This window comes from Lampetra fluviatilis, chromosome 12 (genome assembly GCF_964198595.1).
Source record: "Lampetra fluviatilis chromosome 12, kcLamFluv1.1, whole genome shotgun sequence".
NCBI classification, from domain to species: Eukaryota; Metazoa; Chordata; class Hyperoartia; order Petromyzontiformes; family Petromyzontidae; genus Lampetra; species Lampetra fluviatilis.
Genome location: NC_136286.1, coordinates 7,367,178 through 7,390,391, shown reverse-complemented (window position 1 = coordinate 7,390,391; position 23,214 = coordinate 7,367,178). Strand labels below are relative to the sequence as shown.

Here is a 23,214-nt window from a genome sequence, read left to right as displayed (position 1 = left end):
CAGCACATGCATGTAGCTCAGGAATCGGCGCATCTAACAGATGAAGAAGAGCTGGTGGCTCCAGTTGTTGAAGTGGAAGAAGTAAACTCTGTCCTTCAGTGTGAAATAGGAATCATCCTGGACCAGTGGGTAAAAGTTTGAACATCCAACATTATTAGTGGAGACTTGTTCACTAAACGTTTACACAGGCATCCACCCTACGTCCTTCCGACGTCCTTCCTATGTCCTTCCTTGCGTAGATGATATTTCGTCATCTGGCCACATGGCCTACCAGCTCTGGACCAATTCTTCAACCGCATCAATTCCATACTCCCAGCCATCAAATTCACTATGGAGGTGGAAAAGGATGGCAAGTTACCATTATTGGATGTTTTATTCGAAAATAGACCAGATGGCTCAATGGGACACTGTCTACAGGAAAGCCACCCATATGGATTCACCATGGAAGTGGAGAAGGATGGTAAGCTACCATCCCTGGATGTTTTGTTTGAGAGACCCAATGGCTCTTTGGGACATTCTGCCTACAGGAAGGCCACCCACACAGATTCCTACCTGAAACCTGATTCCCACCACCATCCGGCACAGAAGAATTCCCTCATCAAAACGCTATACCATAGGGCCCACTGCATCTCTGACCAACACCACCTGGCCAGTGAATTGAAACATGTACATCGTGCCCTCAAGATGAACGGATACTCGGACCGTGCTATCCACAAGGCTATTTCTCCTACCGTGGAGAAACAACCCCCACAGACTCCCACCAAGATTATTACGTTGCCATACATAGCAGGCGTGACCAAAAATATTTCCAAAATTCTAAACAAATACAAGATCCAGGTCTGATTCAGTACAGTACACAAGATCCGTGATCTGATCCCATCCGTAAAGGATGTCATTCCTGACTTAGAGTACCCTGGTGTCTACAAACTGAGTTACACTTGTGGGGATTGTTATATCGGGGAAACGAAACGACATGTTTCTGATCGCATTCGTGAGCACAAGTCGGATTTGAAACATGGCAGAACGAATTCTTCGGGCCGTAGCTGACCACTGTTGTAATACTACTGGTTCTCATGACATTGTGTTCTCCGATACCCAAGGTACTCTGTAAAACCTCCAGGTTACAACCAAAGCTTTGTTCATGAAGCCATCCAGATATACAAACATAGCCATAACCTCAACCGAGATGATGGATTCAGTTTGGAAGGACAGCCAGTTTAGATTTAATTGTCATAAACATATCTATATCCCCAGCCTGTTACCCCCAGCTTCACACACTACCACCGCCATTACCACACGCTGTTGTTTTGGTCTTCTTTAGCTTAGCTTGTGCATCCATGAAGCCACTTAGATACACAAACATAGACGTAACTTCAACCGAGATGATGGATTTAAATTGAGCAATTAGTGGAATGATGTAATTAACCAAGTTAAAACTTTAGCTGCCGTGCAGTTTACTGCTAGACAGCTAGTTTAGATTTAATTTGATAAACATATCCATATTATTCTTAGGTTTTTTTCGGTAAAGTCACGTAGGTAAAAAATAGAAATTTAAATCAATAAAGTAAAATAAAATAAAATAAAAATCACGACGTTTCGGAGGCAACACAAGCTTCCGTCTTCAGGTGGAACCGTCACAGCACGCTTGCTGTATCAAGTAAATGAGAGATTCCAAGAGATACTACCCCGTATATATACTGGTTGAGGGGGGAGATGAGCCAGGACAGGCCCCCTTTTTATTATTATGGTAAGGTTGGTGCGGTTTGAGACTACGGCTAGTCTACATAACAAAGGACTGAGCCTTTGTTATGTAGACTGGCTGAGAGGGGGGGGGGGGGTGCCAGAGTTGTTAAAGTGCAACTGCTGCTAATGAGACCGAGCCTCTGCCATGTAGATGGTTAAAGCACATGCTACCAGTCTGTTACCCCGCATTACCACACGTTTTCTAGGCTGCACATTTCAGTTTGAACTCTATGCTTTACTAATTTACCCGGCAGCATAACAAAAGGCGGCTTACCTACTTCCACCGTTACAAAACCTCAGTTTGAACTCCAATCGTTGCTCGGGGTACGCAATGCTACCTCCCAGCCCACACCCCGCCCCCCCACACCCACCATGCCCCCTCCTTCTCCCCCCACCCCCCCGCGACTATATAATGACTCGTCACAGCCACCTCTGAGACACACTTAAGCGGTGTGCTTTCGCCAAGTTGTCCCCACCTGAAGAAGGACGCTTGTGTTGCGCCCGAAACGTCGTGATTTTATTTATTAAAATGTTTTACCTACGTGACTTTACCGAAAAAACCAAAGAGTATGCCATCCTTGTCCTTCCATGCGGCGATGCTCTTGTCGAGCTCTCTCCGAGCTTACATTTACAAGCACATTTCTTACATTGACATGCTAATCTCTGTTACATTGACATGCTAATCTCTCACAATACAATGGCCACCCCCACAGCTTCTTTTGTCAAGTTTTACCCGATCTTACATTTACATGCAAATTTCATCTCTAGCCCCTCCCACTGACCCTTGGGCTACACCCATCCCAAACCTTTATAACTCCTTACCTTCGCAGCGCTCCCACCATATCTTCTCAGCAGCTCTCCCGCGATATTTCTCACCTGATGACGATTGCTTGTGTTGCGATCGAAACGTCGTGATATTGTTATTATTATTTTTTTATCTATCTGCGTGGCTTTACCGAAAGACCCAAAGAATATGCATTCCTGCAGTCACGAAAGCTTTAAGTCGAGTTTACACGGAAATTAAACAGAGCAATCATGGAATTAATCCTCAAAACATTCTATATACGATAGTGATTACACCGACTTTAACTACGGACCATTGCATTATTAGTCTGGTATCGCGAGTGTATACATAGTTCACGAAAGCAATTGTACCCTGAATAATGCAAAATGTAGAGGGCCAACCAAATCGCGGGAGCAAGCAGGGTTTAGAAATATTTCTCTACTATCAACCACATACATCATTGGAACCTCATTTGCCAGTAAAAATATGATAATTGGTTTTTTACCCTTCTATCTGGCAACAAAAACTGACATCTTTTTTTACAAGGAGTCATGTTTACATAGACCACAATACCTGCAGTCATAATGCAAAAAAAAACATAACTCTGATAATGTGCACTGTCCTTGGAGTTGATTGGTCCACACCCGAGACAGCTTTCCTTAGAGCCTAGTCTCACATGGATTGGACCAGATGACGCCAAAAGGCGCACAACTCAAAGACAATGCACCATCAGAGTATGAGAGCTCGGGGTAAGCATTTACACCATTGGAACCTCATTTACCAGTAAAAAATGATAGTTGGTTTTTAACCCTTCTATCTGGCCAGATAAAAGGGTAAAAAACCAATAACCACATACATATTTATTGATCAGATTCTGGAGAAAAAGAAGACTCGTGAATTTAAAACACCATTGAGCCTGGTCTTTGTAGCTGATGAAAACAAGCATTTGGCTCATCAGAAATGAATGCAGTCATTGCAAGCTCTCACAAACCAAGGTTTAAATAAATACACATTTAGAAATTATTTTTAAAAAAAGTTTACCTAACTGAGACTGAACAAAAAAACTGCGAAAATGCATATTTAAAAAAGGGAAGTCAAACAAGGGGACAAGCTTTCAAAGTTATTCACAATGACACTGGAAAGTGCTTTAAAACATCGGATTGGGTAAATAGATTTGCTGATGACATGGTCATGATATTGTCCACTGGGAATGAAGTATAGGAAATGTCAATAATTTATTTGGTATGTAACACGATTTTTGTTCCTGAGCAGTAAGTGTTCTTTTCTAATTGCTTATGCTGCAAAAGTATAGAAATGGCTATTATTCCCCACAAACTTTGCTTTTGTGACAAGAACTTTACGTGAAGGAATGACACAAATGTACACGTTTTTTCATTGAAAATAGGTACGTAAAAATATCACTGTCCTGGTCACAAAAGCAAAGTTTGTGGGGAATAATAGCCATTTTCTGTACTTTTGAGGCATAACAATTAGAAAATAACACTTACTACCCAGGAACAAAAAATAGTTTTTTTGTTACACAGTGATCAGTGTTTGCACAAACAAAAACAACTCAAATTCGTCAATAGCATAGACTTAAAAGGGCTCATTTCATACGCGACATTCCAGGCAACGGCCTTGTTCCTATTAGACAAGCGTAACACGGAAACTATATACAGAAATATTAGATAAACAAAAATGGCGTACAACACGTCTGATAAACAGATATGTTTGACAGAGGAACACAACTGAAAGACCGCAGAACAGATATGCCTCGGACAGTTACTGAAGGCAAGTTAAGGTTGCATCTCCCCCTTTTCATTTAACGCTTTCGATCTCGAGATCTCGAGATCAAAACCGAAAAGCAACATCCCTTCTGACGTGTATTGGCGGCTCACTGCACGAATTCTGCGCACACTATAAATAGGCCTTATCGTTAATATATTACCAATGTATCTAAAGAGACAATTGTTTCATCAGTATGCACAACCTTATGACTTATGGATCAGCAAAACGTGGATACTGATTAAGGGGGTGGAACAAGAACCTCAGAAGTGTTTCCAAGATGCATGGAGAGATGCACGCTTGGGATTATGCCGAGTGCCCGAAAGAGGAACACATGGATTGGATAACGTAATTTTGATTGTTGACAGCAAGTGGATTTGGGCAGGAAGGATTGTCACCAAAAGACCCGTTAGCCATTGAGATTGGCTCGTTTTTGTGCAGGTGCTTGATGGATTTTTGCATTCTGGGACCGTGAAGGATAGCGGCACACTTGAAGAGGCCTTCATCCAGCAGTGGATTTATCGTGGCTGATAATGTTAACGAATGATGCGAATAATTATATTGGACCAGTAAATGGCATTCAATCCAATCCTGCTACATAGAGAAGCACAATGAGGATTATAGCAGCTTCTTAAGTTTTTTCGGTAAAGTCACGTAGGTAAAACATCAAAATTAATAAAAGTAAAATAAAATAAAAAATCACAGCTGTATCAAGTAACTCATTTACTTGATACAGCTGTCGTGGCTGTGACGGTTCCATCTGAAGACGGAAGCTTGTGTTGCCTCCGAAACGTCGTGATTTTTATTTTATTTTACTTTTATTAATTTTAATGTTTTACCTACGTGACTTTACCGAAAAAACCTAAGAATATGAATCCTTGCAGTCACGAAAGCTTCAAATCTAGAATTATAGCAGCTTTGAGACGAGCTCGCGCCTCTGTCTGGTAGTCATGGCAAAAGATTGGCTAGTATGCCTGGCAGGCGTTAGGTCGGCCTGCCAAATAATGCGCGGTGCTCGCAGTGACAACACGTGAGTCAACGAGGCTGAGAGAAGTTGTTCAAGCTACCGCAATTCCACAACAGCATGTGGCAGAGATATTTCGGAATTTCTGCATGAGCCAAGAAAGATATCGTTGTAACAATACACTGTTGGCATCGTGTATAAAACAAATTCACCAATCTTGTAATAATTATAATCATCTGACAATGAGTTTTTTTTATCCTTTATATTAAGTTCACTTGCTTGCTTGCTTGCGCGCTTACGAGCATGCAAATCTTTCGGTCGTTTTTTAACCCACTTCCCGTGATCCAATCGAGCTGACATTTTGCACACAAACTCGTTGTGCGTGACAATTTATTTTCGTGAAAAAAAATTCCAAAATTTTACACTTTTTAGGATTTTTTTTTTTTATATTTTATTACCAATTGCTTAATGGTGACAGGCAATCATCTGACCCATAGGTGGCAGCCATCTCAAGCCAGAGGACGAGAGGACTCTAGCCGCCACGCATATAAAGGATTTATAGTGAAAAACTTTGTTTTTACGGGTTAATTTTTTTCTCAACAGGGTCGTGTGTGGAGTGTGTTTGGTCCGTGTAATGGTTAGCACACAGGACTTGCAATTTAGAGGGCGTTCGCTCGATTTTGCAATGTTGCCGTTGAAACAAAGAAACAAGTTTATTCAGTCCACCCACCTCAGTCCACCCAGGGAGTATAAATGGACACATGACAGGTAGTCAATCGGTAATTGGCTTGATGGGGTAAAGTGTGGGTACTCCGATCTCTTCTGAGACATCTGGCCAGTGAAGAAAAAAAGTAGGCCAAATACAGTGGCACTTTCAGGGATGCACTTTTTACAATATTACAATTGTGCTATCAGCATTGGCAAAAGAAAATGTTATTTGGAACTATTGGAGTCATGAGAACATCAATTTGAGCCACAGAATGGCCTTTGAAGAACGTATTTATCCGTACTAGGGGTTAACCTCTTCTGTGTAAAGAAACAATATTCTCATCATACCAAATATTTTGAGCTGGCATAGGTTGAATGCAGTTAAAACCCAAGTATGATTTTGTTATGTTTTTGCATTTATTCCTGTGGCTGGGCTGAGACCATAAACCCACCAAACTTTAGAACTCGGTTCAATCACAGATGACTGCCAGATTTGAACCCACAATGTCACCGGTGCCAGCTCAGTGCTCTGACACAGTTTTAGTCCTCTTAGCTACACCCCATCCATCTCACCCCAAGTATTGTTTGATATGGGGAGAGGCTGAGTGTATACTTGACTGAGTGATTTGCTTTTTTCTGAGTGCAGTTGAAAAAAACATCGAAAACAGCAATGAATAAAGCATAACTTGACGATTAAATTACATTTCGATTTAACTCTCTGTCTTCTCGACAGACCTGTTCTTCACCTGAGGACGGCTGCTTGCGTTGTGGCCGAAACGTCGTGAGAATTATTTTATTGTTTATTTTTATTATTTTATTATTTCCATTCTACGTGACTTTACCGAAAGAACCAAGAAGATTAAATCATAGCGAAGCGAAAAGTTCTCCCAAAAACCCATGCTCAAAATATGTACAATTAAATCTTGACTTAAAGCTTTCGTGACTGCAGGAATTCATATTCTTTGGGTCTTTCGGTAGAATCACGTAGTCAAAGAACCTATCTATGTGACTTTATCGAAAGACCCAAAGAACATGTACAAGACCCAAAGAACACGTACAGTTAATTACGACTAATGAAAACCCATTCGCATTGCCTCATTGTAAGTTATTTTCCAGTCGACACGAAGTGGTTTGTAAATGAGAGTATGTGCGCTTGTGTGAGACTAAGGCTTTTTGCCCACAGACACATTTTTCATCGTTACTGCTACGGGGCTGCATCAGCGTTTAATATTGTTAAGTAAATATTTGCTATTATTAAATTTGTGCCAGGAAAGAAAAAAATCAATGTTCCAGCTGTTCAACAGCTTGTACTATTCCCTATTTTAATGTTTTTTTTTACACACAAATCACTGTAATGCATGCAAACTAACACGGCATACCCACACATTATATCGACAGTTCATGTGTGAAGTGACATTCTGTTTACAATTTTTGAAGCAACCGATGTTGGTTTAATTAAATTATTAATATGCTCTTGCTCATATGCTCTACGCTTTGGACGAGTGATTATGCAGCAAATTTTTTTGTTTGTTTACATTTTCTGCCACGCATAGTTGTATTTTTTTGTTCACCAATTATTAATTTCACGTGTCACATAGTGATGTAATTGACTTGTCACGTCGTTGTGTAAAAATAATTATATTTTCCCTATGCTAAAGGAGTAAGTACACAATTCTAAAATGCAAACACTATGTTCATAAGTAATGTCTGGTATAGGAGGGAGCTGTGGTGGTGAGGTGTTAAATACATTGCCTGGTAAACAGGTCGCGAGTTCGATCCCGACTGACGCCTGTACATTGGGAGTTTGCAAATCGCTCTGCCCGTGATGGCGTGAATTTTTGTCCCGGTCCTCCAGGTTTTCCCCTCCACATTAGAAACATGCTTTAACAGTATTTGGCTGCTATAAATTTCCACATAAGCCACTTCGTCGAGCTATTATTTGTGGCCGAGGATGCTTCTGAAAAAGAGCAAAACAGCTAAATGGGCCTCACCTGGTACGATACAACATAGTTTATACTGGTAGGAACGAAGTGGACCAGACCACCAATAGATTAATGTGTCCGTCCGTCCGTCCGTCCGCGTTTGTCCGTCCGTCCGTCCGTCCGCGTTTGTCCGTCCGTCCGTCCGTCCGCGTTTGTCCGTCCGTCCGTCCGTCCGCGTTTGTCCGTCCGTCCGTCCGTGTATCAACATCGCCCCCTACTGCAAACACTTGGCATGACCCTGTCCGACAAGATGGCCGCCCGCTCCCCCTGCGATATGTGAATTAAACAAGATGGCCGTCGCTTCCGGCGCATCACGGCAAAACTTTAATAGTTAAAGTTAATAGTTAAATAGTTGTAGTTTGGTGCAGTGATTAGTGGGCGATATCTCAACCAGTCCTGGTTGCCCCCTCTCAAAAGGCACACGAACTGAATGATAAGAATACGTATGCGGTAATAAAACACATTAACCTGATCATAACCTTGCCGACCAAATCATTTTAAAAAGCATGACATTTTCTCTACACACAAGTGTTAGAATAGCCAATTATATTATGAACAAAAGGAACATGTTTTTACATTTATCTCGTTCGGTGGAGCAGTGGCGCAGCACAAAAGCGCACTCCACTGTGAACCTGGAGACCTGAATTCAATGTGGACGGAAGTCTGAACCACTTCTGGCTCCAACCCTTTCATCAACCCGCACTGACCAATGTGGCGAAGTATGGTCAAACAATCCCCATAACCAATGCGAAGTGGGGAGGCCTTAATCCAGCAGATTTGAAAAGGGCTGTGTAACAAAGAACACCTCGTATGTATATTTAAAAACACACTGACAATAAGCAGAGTCCCGTTCATATCGTGATAGCTGCGGGCAAGCAACAACGTGCAATGTTTACCTCCAGATTTCCATACACGACAACTTGTGCAATGCCCCTGGATAACCGTTCACTATATTGATTGTGGACAATAAAACCCAGGGTGGTTTAATTGCATCGCATTTTATTGGTTGTGCCTAGCTTGCCACAGGCATAAACTCAGTTTGTGCAAAGCTGAGATACGGAGGGGCTAGAAATCAGAGCTCATCGTTACCGCAAGCTGTCACGAGGCGCAGATAGCTCCACACGTAGCCGACACAATATCAAAACGGCACCGCCGTCATCTAACATCTGATACGATGCCCTTGCCTGAGAAATATGAAGCTCACGCTGTCCTCTTTATGTCAAAAAAGACATCGCTGTAGTTTATAGGCAAATTAGATCATGTGGGAGTCTTTTTTTAGGCTGACGTATCGACACTATTAAGTCAAGAAGGTCACATTGCTCACTACCATTTAATGGGTGTTTAAAGCATTGAACACGCTTTATATCTTTATTATCGTTTACAGTGCATAGCATGCCAATTACTGCCATTGCATTGCTTTAGTGGAAATACACTGCCTTATTAGCAACGCGTGTGTGATGTGCAATTCTTCCAAGCGTTTATCCCCAACCTACCTAGTAAACTGCTCATTAGTGCGGGTGCAGGAATTAAAACCGCAACTACGCAGGCAGCGTTTCAGCACCCTGGACAGCTCATTAGCACCGCATCAAGGCACCGCCGTCTTTGCCTAAGCGACTCCCAGGCAAACGTTTCGTATTTCAACGAATGGACTTTCAATGTTCCTCTAAAATGTACAACCAACGCGCGTCTTCCCCCCCCACCCCCCGCTCCCCCCCACACTCTGAATTTCTTAGGGCTTTGGATGCATTTCCACACGCCGTGTGAGAGAAATTCATCCATGTCCAACGCATCTCGATGTGCCATTACATAAGCATTGTGGAAATAAAGTGAAGCGAAAGACACCACACATACTCGATACGATTTCTTGTATACTCCGGTTTAATTAGAACAAAATACAATCTTATTAATGATGATGATGATGATGTTGATTTTGTTGTTGTTGACGTGAACACTTTTAAAGGGTGCATCTGCATATTATGAAACACTTGTTTTCCTCTCTATATGTTCTGCAGTACTTGTGCAAGATTACACGAGGATTTAACACGTGACAGTGCAGCCTATACAAACTATATTAACTGTGAAAATCTCATGAACGCTAGTTTTCAGATTTTTCTTTCTTTTAACATATTAACCCATAGGGGTACAAAACAATATTGACCAGATGCGAATGTGCAGAGACTCGCCAGCAAAATCTGACACCCGCTGGCATCTTAAATTATTCATTAACGTACAGAGCTGGTGGGAAAACAATAATGAGATCGTGGTAAACAACCCCAGTTGCTTTTGAAAAGAAAGGCTCTCCCCAACGCGCGCCTGTCTGCCCGCGGTTATAAAGCGAGCAGATAACACGTACGTCACTGTGCAGTGCAGCAGAGGGAGGAAGAAGAAAAAAAACCGGAGCAGCGACTCGGCGACTAGAAAGAGACAACAGCATTTAAGGGGTTGGCCGTGTGCGGGTGTGCAGTCTCCACTGAACCCTTGCGCTGTGACAGCAACCGCGTCCTCCCACACGGCCACCTCCTCGCCTTCTGCAATAAACCATCACCTCCACCAGCCACTACCGTCATCCACAACCACGCCGGTCAACTGCGACGCTCTGCCAACAAGCCCTGGCTTTTAAGCAAAAGCACGCCGTCTCGCTGCAGAGGGGGTTCTCAGCGGACCGATTCGTCGAGCAGAGATGACAACTACAGGCGGTTTGGCTGGAGACCACCACGCGGAATGTCTGCCTCTCAGGGAGAGCGCTGTGCATCTGAATTGTGTTACGATTTCGAGACGAGACGCGCTCAGCGACGCCGTTAACCATCTCGTCGGCTCATCTTTTTTCGCGAATCATACCGAGGCTCTCACGATGATCACAACGGTGCCGTGGTGGCCAATGAAGCAAATATAAAAACGGAGAGTTTACGCCTCGAAATTGTGACCAAAGAAATAAGGAGACATGGACGTTGGGGACACCCTGCTGTCGCTGTTCATCGTCGTGGTACTGATCGTGTCTTTCCTGTCGAACCTGGTTGTGTTGGTGTGCTACGTGTACAGCTCGGATATTCGCAGGCAAGTGCCCAGCATATTCACCATTAACCTGACCGCGTGCAACTTAATAATGACGCTCTTCAACATGCCGCTTACACTGGCCGGGGTCATCACTCAGGAACAACCGTTCGACGACTGCCTGTGCCAGGTGCTGGGATTCACAGAGACCTTTCTGACCACGAACACCATGCTGAGCATGGCGGCGCTCAGCCTAGACCGCTGGGTCGCGGTGGTCTTCCCCCTGAGCTACACCACCAAGATGAGCTACAAGGACGCGGCCGTCATCATGAGCTACACGTGGATCCACTCGCTGTGCTTTCCCTTGGTGGCCACCTATTTCAAGTGGTTCGACTACCATCGGAACTATGCCTCGTGCACCATGTGGGCCAAAGACAGCGAGTGGCTGCCGTTCTCGACCATGACGGTGGTGTACCACGGCACCACCTTCCTGCTCTCGCTGCTCGTGCTCTGCGTCACCTACATGAAGGTGCTCAAAGTGGCGCGCTTTCACTGCAAGAGGATCGACGTCATCACGATGCAGACCCTCGTGCTGCTGGTGGACATCCATCCCAGGTAACGTCTCGTCCATTCGCACCCCCCTCCTTCGCACCCACCATGCGTAATCATAGAGCGAGGACGTCACCTCAAGTCACCACCTCGCGCGCGACCCCAAGCGAACGCCAAGTGTGCGCGCGTCCAGGCGATGTTTGGTATTGAGGTCAATGTTTTCTGTGTTATACAACGTGTTGACATTGTCTGCGGGCCGCATTGTTCAATATTGAGTGCAACCCGACGCGACACCGGTCACGACGATTCAATTCTCACATTTCGTGGTTCAATTCCAGTCACAAGTAAAATAACCGCATGCTGCAAATAGGCCTTCAGTGCAACTATTTAAATGCTCTCAATTATTGCATAATGTGGGATTTTAAAAATGCAGTACAAATGTCATCGAAAGCCGGCTTAACCAACTTTTATTGGCTTGAGCTTTACGCTTCATGGGATACAAATTACCCTCTTCACCGATTACGGGGAACGTATACTTGAGGGTTAGCACATGGCTTCAAGCAATGCAGACCTTGAAATGGACCCCAGCTCCTATGAACGAAACCCATCAAACTCCGGGTCATAATTTTCGGGGGGAAAAGTTCGACGCATTTTTGGTTTCTTTTCGGATGTTTCTAGTTAGCATACGTATGATGTACCACAACTAACCACTTTATAGATATTCCATAAGTAACATTGACATCAAGTTACACATTTACGTCGGTCATTTAACTTAGTATTACATATTCAGTCTTGGACGGTATGTATAAGACAAAACACATGCCCTTTGATTGGCGGTCAAACAAATTCCCTTGTCGATCTCATTGTGTCGGATTCAACGTTTTACTCAACGCATGGTTTCGTTTCAAAGTGTACGTACCGACGTAACCAGCAAGTCAACTTACATCGGCTAGATATAGTTTGATAGGAAAGCAGATACACAGGCAGAACAAACAAACAACACAATCACGCGTTATCTCACAACAAGCGTCACGGTGCACATCAATTAGTTAACAGGTAAAAAAAAGGTGGAGCCCTGCATTTGCCTGCTCTAGGAACCAGCTCTCGATAATCCCTCTTCAGGGCTCCCCTGTGGAGGATATGTTGCTTTGGCCTTCTCTTTCACGCTTTCCAAAGACGTCTTGGAAGGAGGTGGGAGAACCCACGATTTACCCCATCTCCATTACGCGACCTACCGATTGACCAACTCGTCCATACCGCTGGGTGGACAGACGTGGTAGATAACAAACAAAAACACACACATTATCATAACCGCCGCGACTGGAGTACGAATCAAACCGGCGAACTCCGAATTGCACGTTCATTACGCTCACAGCCATCAACAACCACGGCAGCGTCCAACAGTTAATCACTACTCGTCTTCTTCTTGGTTCTTTCGGTAAAGTCACGTAGAGGGGAAGTAATAAAATAATAAAAATAAAACACAATAAAATAATATAATAATATAATATAACTTCCCTTCTACGTGACTTTACCGAAAGAACCAAGAAGATGAATCCCTGCAGTCATGAAAGCTTTAAATCGAAACACTACTCGTCTATCAAACCCCACATTTCTCAATACAGCGAACAGGTGGGCGATTAAGAGTGCGTTCAAGAAACGAGTGGGGGGGGAGGGTGGGATTGGGAAGGAGACTGCGCGTGCGCGCGCGTGCGAGTCGTGGCCGCGTGCGCGCGCGCGTGCGCGCGTGCTAACGGCTGAATGCGTGCGCAGTGTGAAGCAGCGCTGCCTGGTGGAGCAGAAGAAGCGACGACAGCGCGCGGCGAGGAAAGTCAGCACCTTCATCGGCACGTTCGTCCTTTGCTTTGCGCCCTACGTGATCACAAGGTTAGCGCGAGTTTACACTGCGTTTCGCACCCCCCCACCCCCCTGCCCCCCACCCCGATGAGCACGGGTGGCTTCGTACGGCGCGTAAGAAGTTCAGCATACGTACATGTACACGTTTCTCCACGCTTATCGATCGCCGACGGGTGATTGGTTTCCACCCGTTCTGGTTTTCCCAGGATCGTACCCCCTCCACCCTCAGTCCTCTTTTTTGTTTCATGTGAAGCGTTTCGCGGGTAATATTTTATTTGGCAGGGGTGCATGAGCACAAATGACAAAAAACACATTCGTCAATAGCACGGCCCTAACAAGGGGGAAATATGTCTAATAGACCTTTTCGGCAATAGCCCTTCATTGGACATATATCATGTGTGTGGGGAAAAAAACCGGTTTACGTTGAGGATGCGTTCCTGAAAGGTGGGACGAATATTGAAACGACGTAAATCAAAGTCATGTTTCCACGAGATAACAGAGGGTAATCGTCATCCAACCCGTATCTACGTTACAATAAATGACTAAAAATACCGTACTCAACGCTAGTGTACAGCAGTAAACTTTAACACACATTATGCGGGGTACAATAAAATACAGAACATTATTTTTAAAAATCACCAAAATACTGTACGTAAATTATATATTGTACTCAACAGTACATTACATTTCTCTAAGAGTCTGCATGTTCTCTCCGTAGTTGTGGATTTTTCTCCGGGCCCTCAAGTGCTTCCCTCCACATTTAGAATCAACATGCGTAACGAGTATTTGGCTGCAAAAAATGCCCACGTGATAAGCCACTTCGTTGGAGCTATCATTTATGACCAGGTACCTTACGAAAAAAAAGCTATATAGCTCAGTGGACCTTACCTGGTGAAATAAAAAAAAAATAGTTTTAGCTATTGCGTGATACGAGAAAGGAGGGGTGATGCCGTCAGTGACGTAAGTGTGGAGATGAGGCGACATTTAGGAGCAGTGCTATCGACTAATGCGTTGCGTTTTTTTGTTACTGGTCATTTTGCGGGAGCTTTTCTGGGACATCCCAAGTCTTCCAGAGACGTTGAGTCGTTTGTCGTTCGCGTAAATCGTACAACACTCTGGACGATGCCTGTTTTAGATGCGGTTCTTCCCACTCCCTGTCGTGAGACATCTTCGTTTCCCACGACGCGTCCCGCTTTTCCTTCCATCACTGGTGGCAATCCTACGGCGAGTTCACCCGCGTGATGTACACGTGTGCTGGGGGGAAACGTTTCCTTCCCCAATCGCACGGCTTTGGTCGTTGCGTCATGAATAATTCAACCGCGAGAACATTCATTGCTGCGATCGATTTAATCGCTGCAAACTTTACGATTTTTTTTTTGTTTACCGATAAACGTGTCAATGTTATCACTCGGGCTCGCATGAATGTCATCGGCTGCGTTCTATACAAAAATAAAATAAAAATCACCCCGATAGCGTGTTCTTTCGTATTGCAATAACAATGCGAACGGTATAGAAATGAGGGCATTTGGCCACGTGTGTAGATTAGATCACTGAAACGCGTCTCCCTGGTGGACTGACCCAGCGGTGGATGGATGCGGCCTCATGTCTACGCGAGGCAACTGAACGAACACTCTTGGGCCCAACGGAACCCATCCTGGGCACCCCCCCCTCCACCTGCTCGCCCATCTCCCCCACTCCCCCCCCCCCCCCCGGACACTCCGCATATCTTTCAGGCGATCACTAGAAGCTCACTTTAAACACGCAGTCTGTCGCAACCAATATTATACAGAGTGTTTTTTGGGGGGGGGGGGCTTAGATCGCGTAAATATAAATGTGTCGTTAAACCCGCCACCACCCGACACAGCCAATTAGTAAGGCTCATCATGTAAACAAAACATGCCAATGTATGTGCATCGCGCATGCGCGTTGTGCATGCATGTTATGCATGTTATGGATGTTGATTACCCTATTCATATTTATGTTGATTACCCTATTAATAACCCAACCGGTAATAGACTTCCATTTTAATTTATATGCATCGATTACACCCCCCCTGGTCTTCGCACCTTATTAGTTGGCTAATGACGACACCACATTTATCCCTCTAAGACCGAGACCGGAGGATTGCTCCGCAACTTTGGCTATCACCTGAGGATGCTGGTTGTAATTACCGGCGAAACGCCGTACTCGAATTGTCAATGTTGTGGGTTTACTCTCCAACACACAGGCGGTGTGCTGCACTAGAAACGAATTGCCACGTTTTGTTTACGTGACAACCCTTACTAATTGGCTGCGTCGGCTGGTGGCAGGTTTCACGGCACATTTATATTTACGCGATCTAAGCCAAACCCCTCTAGATGGAGGGCCCGTTCCGCCAGCAGTGACGCGAGCCATTGACATTGCGGGGATGTACCTTCGCGTTGTGACTTGTGCACCGTCGCTGTTTTTGTGGTCACGCCGCAGGCTGGTGGAGATCGCGCCCTCTGTCACAGTGGGGCACCACTGGGCGCTCTTCAGCAGATGCCTGGCGTACAGCAAGGCGGCGCTAGACCCCTACGTCTACTCTCTGCTGCGCCGCCAGTACAGGAAGGTGTGGGAGAAGCCACTCGACAAAGTTCTGAGGCGAGAGCGGCATAAATGCCACGCGCATCCCAGCTCCCAGGACACGGAGAACGACAGCGCCTGTCAAAGAGCAACTTGAGATAACGCATTATTATTTTTTTTTTATATATATAGAGAGTATATTTAAGATAATAATGTATAGGCTGGGGTGGGGGAGCGGGGGGGGTCAGGATCAAAGATAATTGCAGTGCCATGATGACACATTGTAGAGAAGGAAGGGTTTCTCAATATGCGGGTCCCCGCGACCCATCACCGCGTGGGTGCGTGCGCTGTGCCACGTGGGACCCGTCTCGGCACGCACGTGGTTTACGAGCTGCCCCCACGTTGATGACTGATAGGCACGTGGCGAGAAGCGTGCCGCGTCAAATAAATGACGATGTGTTTTATCGGTAATTTCTATACCACGTGGGACACACGTGCAGACGCATAACGGTCGATATTGGTTTCGAATCCGCTTGTTTACCCAAATCAGACCCGTGCAGCGTGTATAGACGTCGTCTCTGTAGTTGGACGGAAGAGGCAGGGCAAGGTGAAGAGGTACCGTGGAGGGTCGTGACGACCGAAGTTTTGAGACGTCACGATGTAGAATAGCACCTACGAACTACAGGCGATGGATGGATCACAAACGGACATCAGTGCACGCCACGCACCTCCGTGAATTATGCTGAATGGGCAGTGGCCTCTCTATCGAGCGCAATTGCACCGGAGCCCAAGACTCTGAAGGGTCGTGCGAACGTCGGGTTACGAAGAGGTCAAATTGGGACAGGATGCACCCTCGTTCATTCCTTTACACACCAAAACCCATACCAACCACGCTACCCCACTGTAAACGAGTGTCCATAAATGGGTCTGTGGCACTGGTGGGCAAAGATGGCTTTGCATTATCATTTACACACACACACCACCCGAATGAATGAATGATTTATAGGGGCGTTTGTCCCTCGCCTTGTAGTGCAAGGGGCTAAGGCGTGACGCGTATACCTCTTGGTGTGTTGAATGTGCCTTGGTTTGGATCCCAGCATTAGGTCTACCGAGGACGTTACACACAAGGGCTTAATTTCCCATGGGATACTTTCCATGGCTCAGCCCTAGGCGGATCTGGATGAACTTAAGCCCTGTTATTCAGGTGACTTCATGTTGTAAAAACCACACGTCCAAGAAGAGGAAATGTATCCTGTAGTGGCCAAGAGAGGGGGCAAGCGATTCGTGTGACCGCGTGGCTCAGATTGCAGGCGACGTGCGATTGAGATTATGGGAGGTGTTTTGTGCACACAAAAAAAAGCCTTGCAATCAAGCCTGGGACTGAGTGACTTTCTGGGGAAGGGGGGTGCTGGACCATCACCACAACTTGACACGACGCTTTGCTGCTCCTTTCAGTTTATAAAGACGTTGCCTGCTAGATGATATACATTTTATTACTTAGACGGCTGGATCGCCTTTTGTTCTCATGCTCCCGAAAGCCGGATTTCACGGAGCCAAAATGGTTCCAAATCCTGCCCTAGAAATAGACGTTAACGACCGCCACCTCCCCCCCCCCCCTTCATAACATTCCAAAAATACGACTTGGGCCAATTTGCAATTTGTACTAAAGATATTTATTTTTCCAGATAGCCAATGTCACCCAATACCGAAAACCAAATTACCCAGAATGCGTCCGATCTTTGTCACATCTCGGAAGCCAACGCAGAGCTGAGCCTGGATAGTGCATGGATACGGATGGAGGAGGAGGTCGGAAAACACAATAACAAGACGAGTAATTTTTTGCGAATTTTGTAACAACGAAAAAAATAAAAGCTCAGTATTTTCAAGAACCGCAATGCACGCGAAGACGAAACGGTGGTCCGAAATAAAAAATAAAAAACATCACGAAGCGGTCCGCAAAGAGTCGCGTGACCACCGCGCATAAAACATGCGTCACGTGCTGCTCCATTGTGGGAAGTAGAGTGCAGTGCAACAAAAAACACGTTAGTTTGCTGTACTTCTATGCTCCCATGTCTTTCTCTGCCCCACCCCCCTCTTCACCATCCGGCACTGACCCATCGTAGGGAAGTTTGGTCAAATAACCACCCCCTCCCCCGCCACAACCCCTCACCCCCACCAAGCACTGTCCCTCATCAAGCAGCGGATTGACAAACGCACCGGACACACAAGTAGACTACAAGTAGACATTACACATACAAGCAATAGGCATCACGTGGAAGACGACCCAACCGATTGGTCGGTGGGGAGCGAGATAACTGACTAGGGACCGCGGGTAGGGGACCCGGGGGGGGGGGGGCTAGAGGTCGTGGGGGTTACGGACACGCGCAGCCAGTCCTTGGGGTGTACTAACTCGATATGGTTCGTGTCCTCACACGCGTCGGAGTGTCGCTTTGTACAGCACAAATGTGGTTGGCTGTGCATTGCCAGTCAATGTTGTCGATCTTATTTTTGAAAAAAAACGCAAGCCCGTAATTCCACACTAAGTGAATGACGTCACCACTGCGCTTGTGTCAGGCTAGGTGCACACAGAGCACTAAAATGTCGTGGTACTCCCACACTGGTCGTTTAATCGTCGTCGTTACCGGTGTTGAACTTTCAGAACTACTCGTTTTACATGGAACATGTGCAATCTTCGTCGTGCGCAGATATATATATACGAAATGGGTGTCGTTTCTACGTGGAGTTTTATAAAAACTACTATTTTCTTTAACCGCTACCGTTGAAAGTAATAATGACTTACTATTATTAAATGTTTTACGAAAAGTATAACTGGACGAAGCTCGGATTCTCATTCACTACTGTACAGTATTTATATATATATGGAGATGTTTGTGTGTGGCTAAATGGACACGGAATAAAACTCGCTGCGTAAAAAGTTTCGAGTCGTCTCTTCCACGTGCCAATACAAATTAACATTTCAAGGCCACCAGCGCGTTGGCTTTCTGAACGAACGCCTTGCAGCATACATCTGTTCGAGACTGAACCGTTTTGTTTTTAGTTCGTCGTCTAAATAACCAATCCTTGCTGAAATGTGTCCACGATGCCCATCATCACGCGGCCATGCTCTGTCCACCGTTTGGATGAAGGCCAATCCCCACCCCGTCCTCAACCCGCACGGCGGTTCCTCCGATGCCACGATCCATCTCAGCCTCGCACGCGAACCGCGGTGGTCGTCCTCTCGGGGGCAACTCCTCCCCTGGCTCTTTTTTTTACGATCAGTGGAAACAAGATGCTCGGTGTATTCGGCACTTTGCTTCGTTCATCATTTCGTAAACTTTTTTTTTTAACTGGGCTTTATGTAACCCCCTCTCTCGCTCGCTCGCTCTCTCTCTCTCTCTCTCGCTCACTCGCTCGCTCTCCTCCGTCGTCTTAAAGGAGGCCCTTCCGACGACGATGCGTCTCGCCAAAGTCACGTCCTTCGACGGTCAGTGTACGAAATCCGACGCGCTAATGGAATACTTTTGTTTGTTCATTGACGCAGACAAGACTCTTGTCTAGACATTGATATGCCATTGCTCGACGTATTTCCACCCGTCGCAGACGGACGGACGGCCGACGGAGGAGGAATCCTTCGCGACGGCATGGACACGACATCTCGTGAATCATCCTTGGACTTGACACGCAATGCACAGCAGGGGGCTTAGAAGAGCGGTCGCCAAAAGGAAGAATGGGGGGGGGGGGGGAAACAAATCCTACACGGTTCACAGGGAGGACATTTTAAAGCCAGCTCTCAGCGAAGTCACACAGTGTTAAACTCGACATGTAAAATTCACTGCATGCCAGAACATGTCAGATCAAAAGTGCCTCTCTGGCTAAGAAACACTCGTAGGCAGCATATAAATAAAGCGGCCGTCTAGAGCTCACCTCTAGTATAGGCAGACATTGGGGAGGTGCCAGTACCCACACTTTACCCTACCAGCTCCCACTCGCGACCAGATTGACTTACTGGCGGGGAGGTGGGCTGGGGAGGATGGTGGGGGGGAAGGATGAGAGGGGGAGAAAGGAGGGGGGGGTAACGTGCGCATTATTTAAACGAGCTCGCCAGGATATTTCACTGGCAATTGCGAGCCCAGTGCGCCAGCCGTGACACCACAGCAGCATCTCGCAGTAGCCAAATGAAGGCAGTCAAAAGGGGTTTCGCTTCTTGGTCGTGGTGCTGTTATATGTTTGGAATGGCCGCAGCGCCGGAAGGCCTGTGTGTTTCACCCGCACAGCCATTCACAACCAGAGGGCCCCACTTGACGCGTGCCTAATCGTTCCCGTATGCTGCAAGTGCACACGATCGTCTGCAGACAAGCTCGCAGCGCTGCTCTTAAATCCTTGAGCCATTGGCCCAATAACAGGATTATGGGTAGAACCCAGAGTGACGAATGCTTACAGTGATTCTCTTTTTTTTTTAATTGTACCTCTAGATCACAACCATGTACGATAGCAAGGTCATCATGACAGCTTCTTTGTGATAAAAAAAACAATGGCATTGAAAGAATATGGTTTTTGAAAGAAAAAAAATACCTTATATAAAAAACATGTGGAGTATAAAGTTGAAAAGTGTGCATATACAAACTGAAAGTATTGCGTATATATTGGAATATACGTAAAGATTTCTGCCCACGGTGGACACTGTCAATGGTGCACATTACCCCAGGGTGATACCTTCCAACTAATCCCGTTGGCTCTTGGGTCGTGAACGGACTCACGTGTTGAGTGGTGCTGGGGGGGGGTGAACCCGGTCGTTGTGTCGTGACCCCCCCCCCAACCCCCCTTTCTCTGCCCGGTTTCACAACGATGGCATCAGAGTTGAGACTCGTAACGCAGCTGTTGGGGAGACCAGCGTCGCTTCTGCAGTTGGTCCCAGGAGCCAAAGCGAAAAGGTCGAAGGGTGATATTACACCAACGTAAAAAAGGACAAATCCCAGTTTTACGCATAGGCTTTCGCGAACAATATCATCCATAATACAGGTTTCTTTTGGGGTTAGATTCCGTAAATATATAAATGTGTCGTTAAACCCACCACCACCCGACAAAAGTAAATTATTAAGGGTTGTCACGTAAACAGAACATGCCAATGCATTACTAGTCCAGTATACACCAAGCTACATCACACACGGGTGTGTTCTGTAGCTCGGTGTGTGCTGAAGCGAGTTGTAATCATTGGCAAAACGTAGTACTCATACAGCACGAGGCGGAGTAGACCTCTGGATGGCCCAGGACCGGCTCAGATAATCGTCACTGGTGTTGGCCGTGAGCGGGAATTGAACTCGGTTCGACGGGTTCGTAGCGCTAGCCGCTGCACTACCGCTCTATCGCTCCCCACACGCACCTGCAAGGAAACATCATGCAGCAGAACACACCGGGAAGAGACCCCCCCCCCCCCCATCGTCAGGCTTATCTACAGGAGCAGCAACGAATGGTGTCCGTCGTACGGATAACGGCGAAATGTGTCGCCCACCAAACCCGCGGCGCCCCATCGCAACGGCACGAAACCGCTCGATTTCTCGAAGCGGAGCAGGCGGCTCAATACTCCCCCCAACCCCACATGGAAGTTTTGAGCTGAAATGGTTTTCGATGGATTTAAATAGACGCATAAATACGCTGCGGCTCCCACAGGTGGCACGTGCGCTTCATTATCAGGTTACTTGAACACCCAATAATGTGTAGAGACGATCCAATTGAACGGCTGCATTGCAGCAGGGGACGTTCACACAGCTTGTTGTGGTCGGATGAGAAGCGGCCCTACAGAAAACGGTTTATCTTGTTCGGATCTGAACGGGGATTCGTAATGGAAAAGGGCTGGATCTCGTTATAGTATCAAATCTGAAAGATAGAGTATGCAGATTGTACGCGGCCCGGTGGTTTACAAGCTACAAACCAGGCAACCTGAACTCGTTTTTCGGCCACGGCTAATATCAGGAGTGAGTGACATCTGAATCGATATTTTGCTGCCCCCTCCCGCCACTTCACCAAGCGCACTGATCAGAATGGTGAAGTAAGGTCAAGCAACCAGTTGCTTGACCTCCCTAGGTCAAGCAACCTCCCTAGGTCAAGCAACCAGTTGCTTGACCTCCCTAGGTCAAGCAACTGGTTGTTGGTTGAAAACCTCCCTAGGTCAAGTAACTGGTTGCTTGACCTAGGGAGGTTTTCAACCAACAGTCTACTGACAACGAGCTGTGATTTTTGTAATAAAAAACAATATTTTTCACATGAGCAGGACATGGTTGGAAATCGAGTAAAGCTGTCCATTGTGTCGCTTTATGTAAACAACCACAGGTTTTAAAATATTGGGGCACATACAGCTCCCTTTAAAATTGCATAATTCCGTGATATTCCATGTTAAGCTTATCAATCTTAAACAGTACAGCACGGAAACGTATACGTATTCTGCACCACCTATTACCTCGCGGTTTTATTGCTTGCAATTCAGTGTAATTTAACATAATGGCTAAAGCAGTCACCGTGGCTCTACAACACAAACAACGTGTTTTTCAAAACCGAGCCTCCTCCACGATAATAGGGTCTGTGAGTAATCACGACTAAGAGGGCACATTTATTTGTTCTGCATTCTACAGCTACGTTTATGACCAAATGAGCCATAATTCACTCGAGCTCGACAGCTAAGCAGGTTGGAGCCTGTGCGGTGTGTAGATGTGTGAGCGCAATGCATGCCAAGTTGTCATAGGCGGCTCCTGGTTCGCGGGGTTATGCGACGTAGTGATCAACAGGGGACAATTCAATAATACAAAAAATGTTGTACGGTGACTCTATCCTCTCACGTCTATGCCCCCCCACCCCCATCTTGACCAATCTGTGTTAACCGGCGTGGTGAAGTATGGTCAAATAACCAGCACACACAAACGGCGCGGTGTTGGGAGGACTTCATCCAGCAGTGGATTGACATGTGTTACTCTACAGCTTTGACCTTTGAGGGTTCGGTGGAGAGCCACGCTTTACACACTTTAATATTGCAGATGATAGGGTGAATTGCCTTAGGGGGGAAAGTCTTTCATCAGCACGCCTTCTGAACCTGGCCAGCCGTGAAACGTTAAGGCGAATAAAAGTCAAAGTTTGCATTGTGCGTTTGACACTTTGAAACGGTTCCTGTATGGAGAAAAAAAAAATTCCGCTTTAAAAAAAAAATCCGCATACCCTCCTGAAAACGACGCGTGTAATTTCCAACGCACGGCTTTCATTAAACCCAATCCGCGGGTAGAATGCAATGGGCAGGCGCACGTGCAACATCAAAGCAAAAT

General features: G+C 46.0%; 1 protein-coding gene and 1 long non-coding RNA gene across 2 annotated transcripts in view; one reads left to right on the top strand and one right to left on the bottom strand.

Moving 5' to 3' along the window:
• Nucleotides 1-15,836, bottom strand: part of LOC144935120 (uncharacterized) — a 154,292-nt gene extending 138,456 nt beyond the window's left edge. The window contains exon 1 of the long non-coding RNA XR_013637267.1: nt 15,777-15,836. This is a non-coding gene — a long non-coding RNA (uncharacterized LOC144935120). The remainder of the gene's footprint in view (nt 1-15,776) is intronic.
• Nucleotides 10,215-18,836, top strand: LOC144935119 (G-protein coupled receptor 26-like). Its single transcript, XM_078861547.1, has 3 exons — nt 10,215-11,572; nt 13,280-13,393; nt 15,827-18,836. Exons 1-3 carry the CDS (start codon nt 10,908-10,910, stop codon nt 16,062-16,064), a joined length of 1,017 nt encoding a protein of 338 aa, XP_078717673.1. The 5' UTR covers nt 10,215-10,907; the 3' UTR covers nt 16,065-18,836.
• Nucleotides 18,837-23,214: the final 4,378 nt, after the last annotated feature.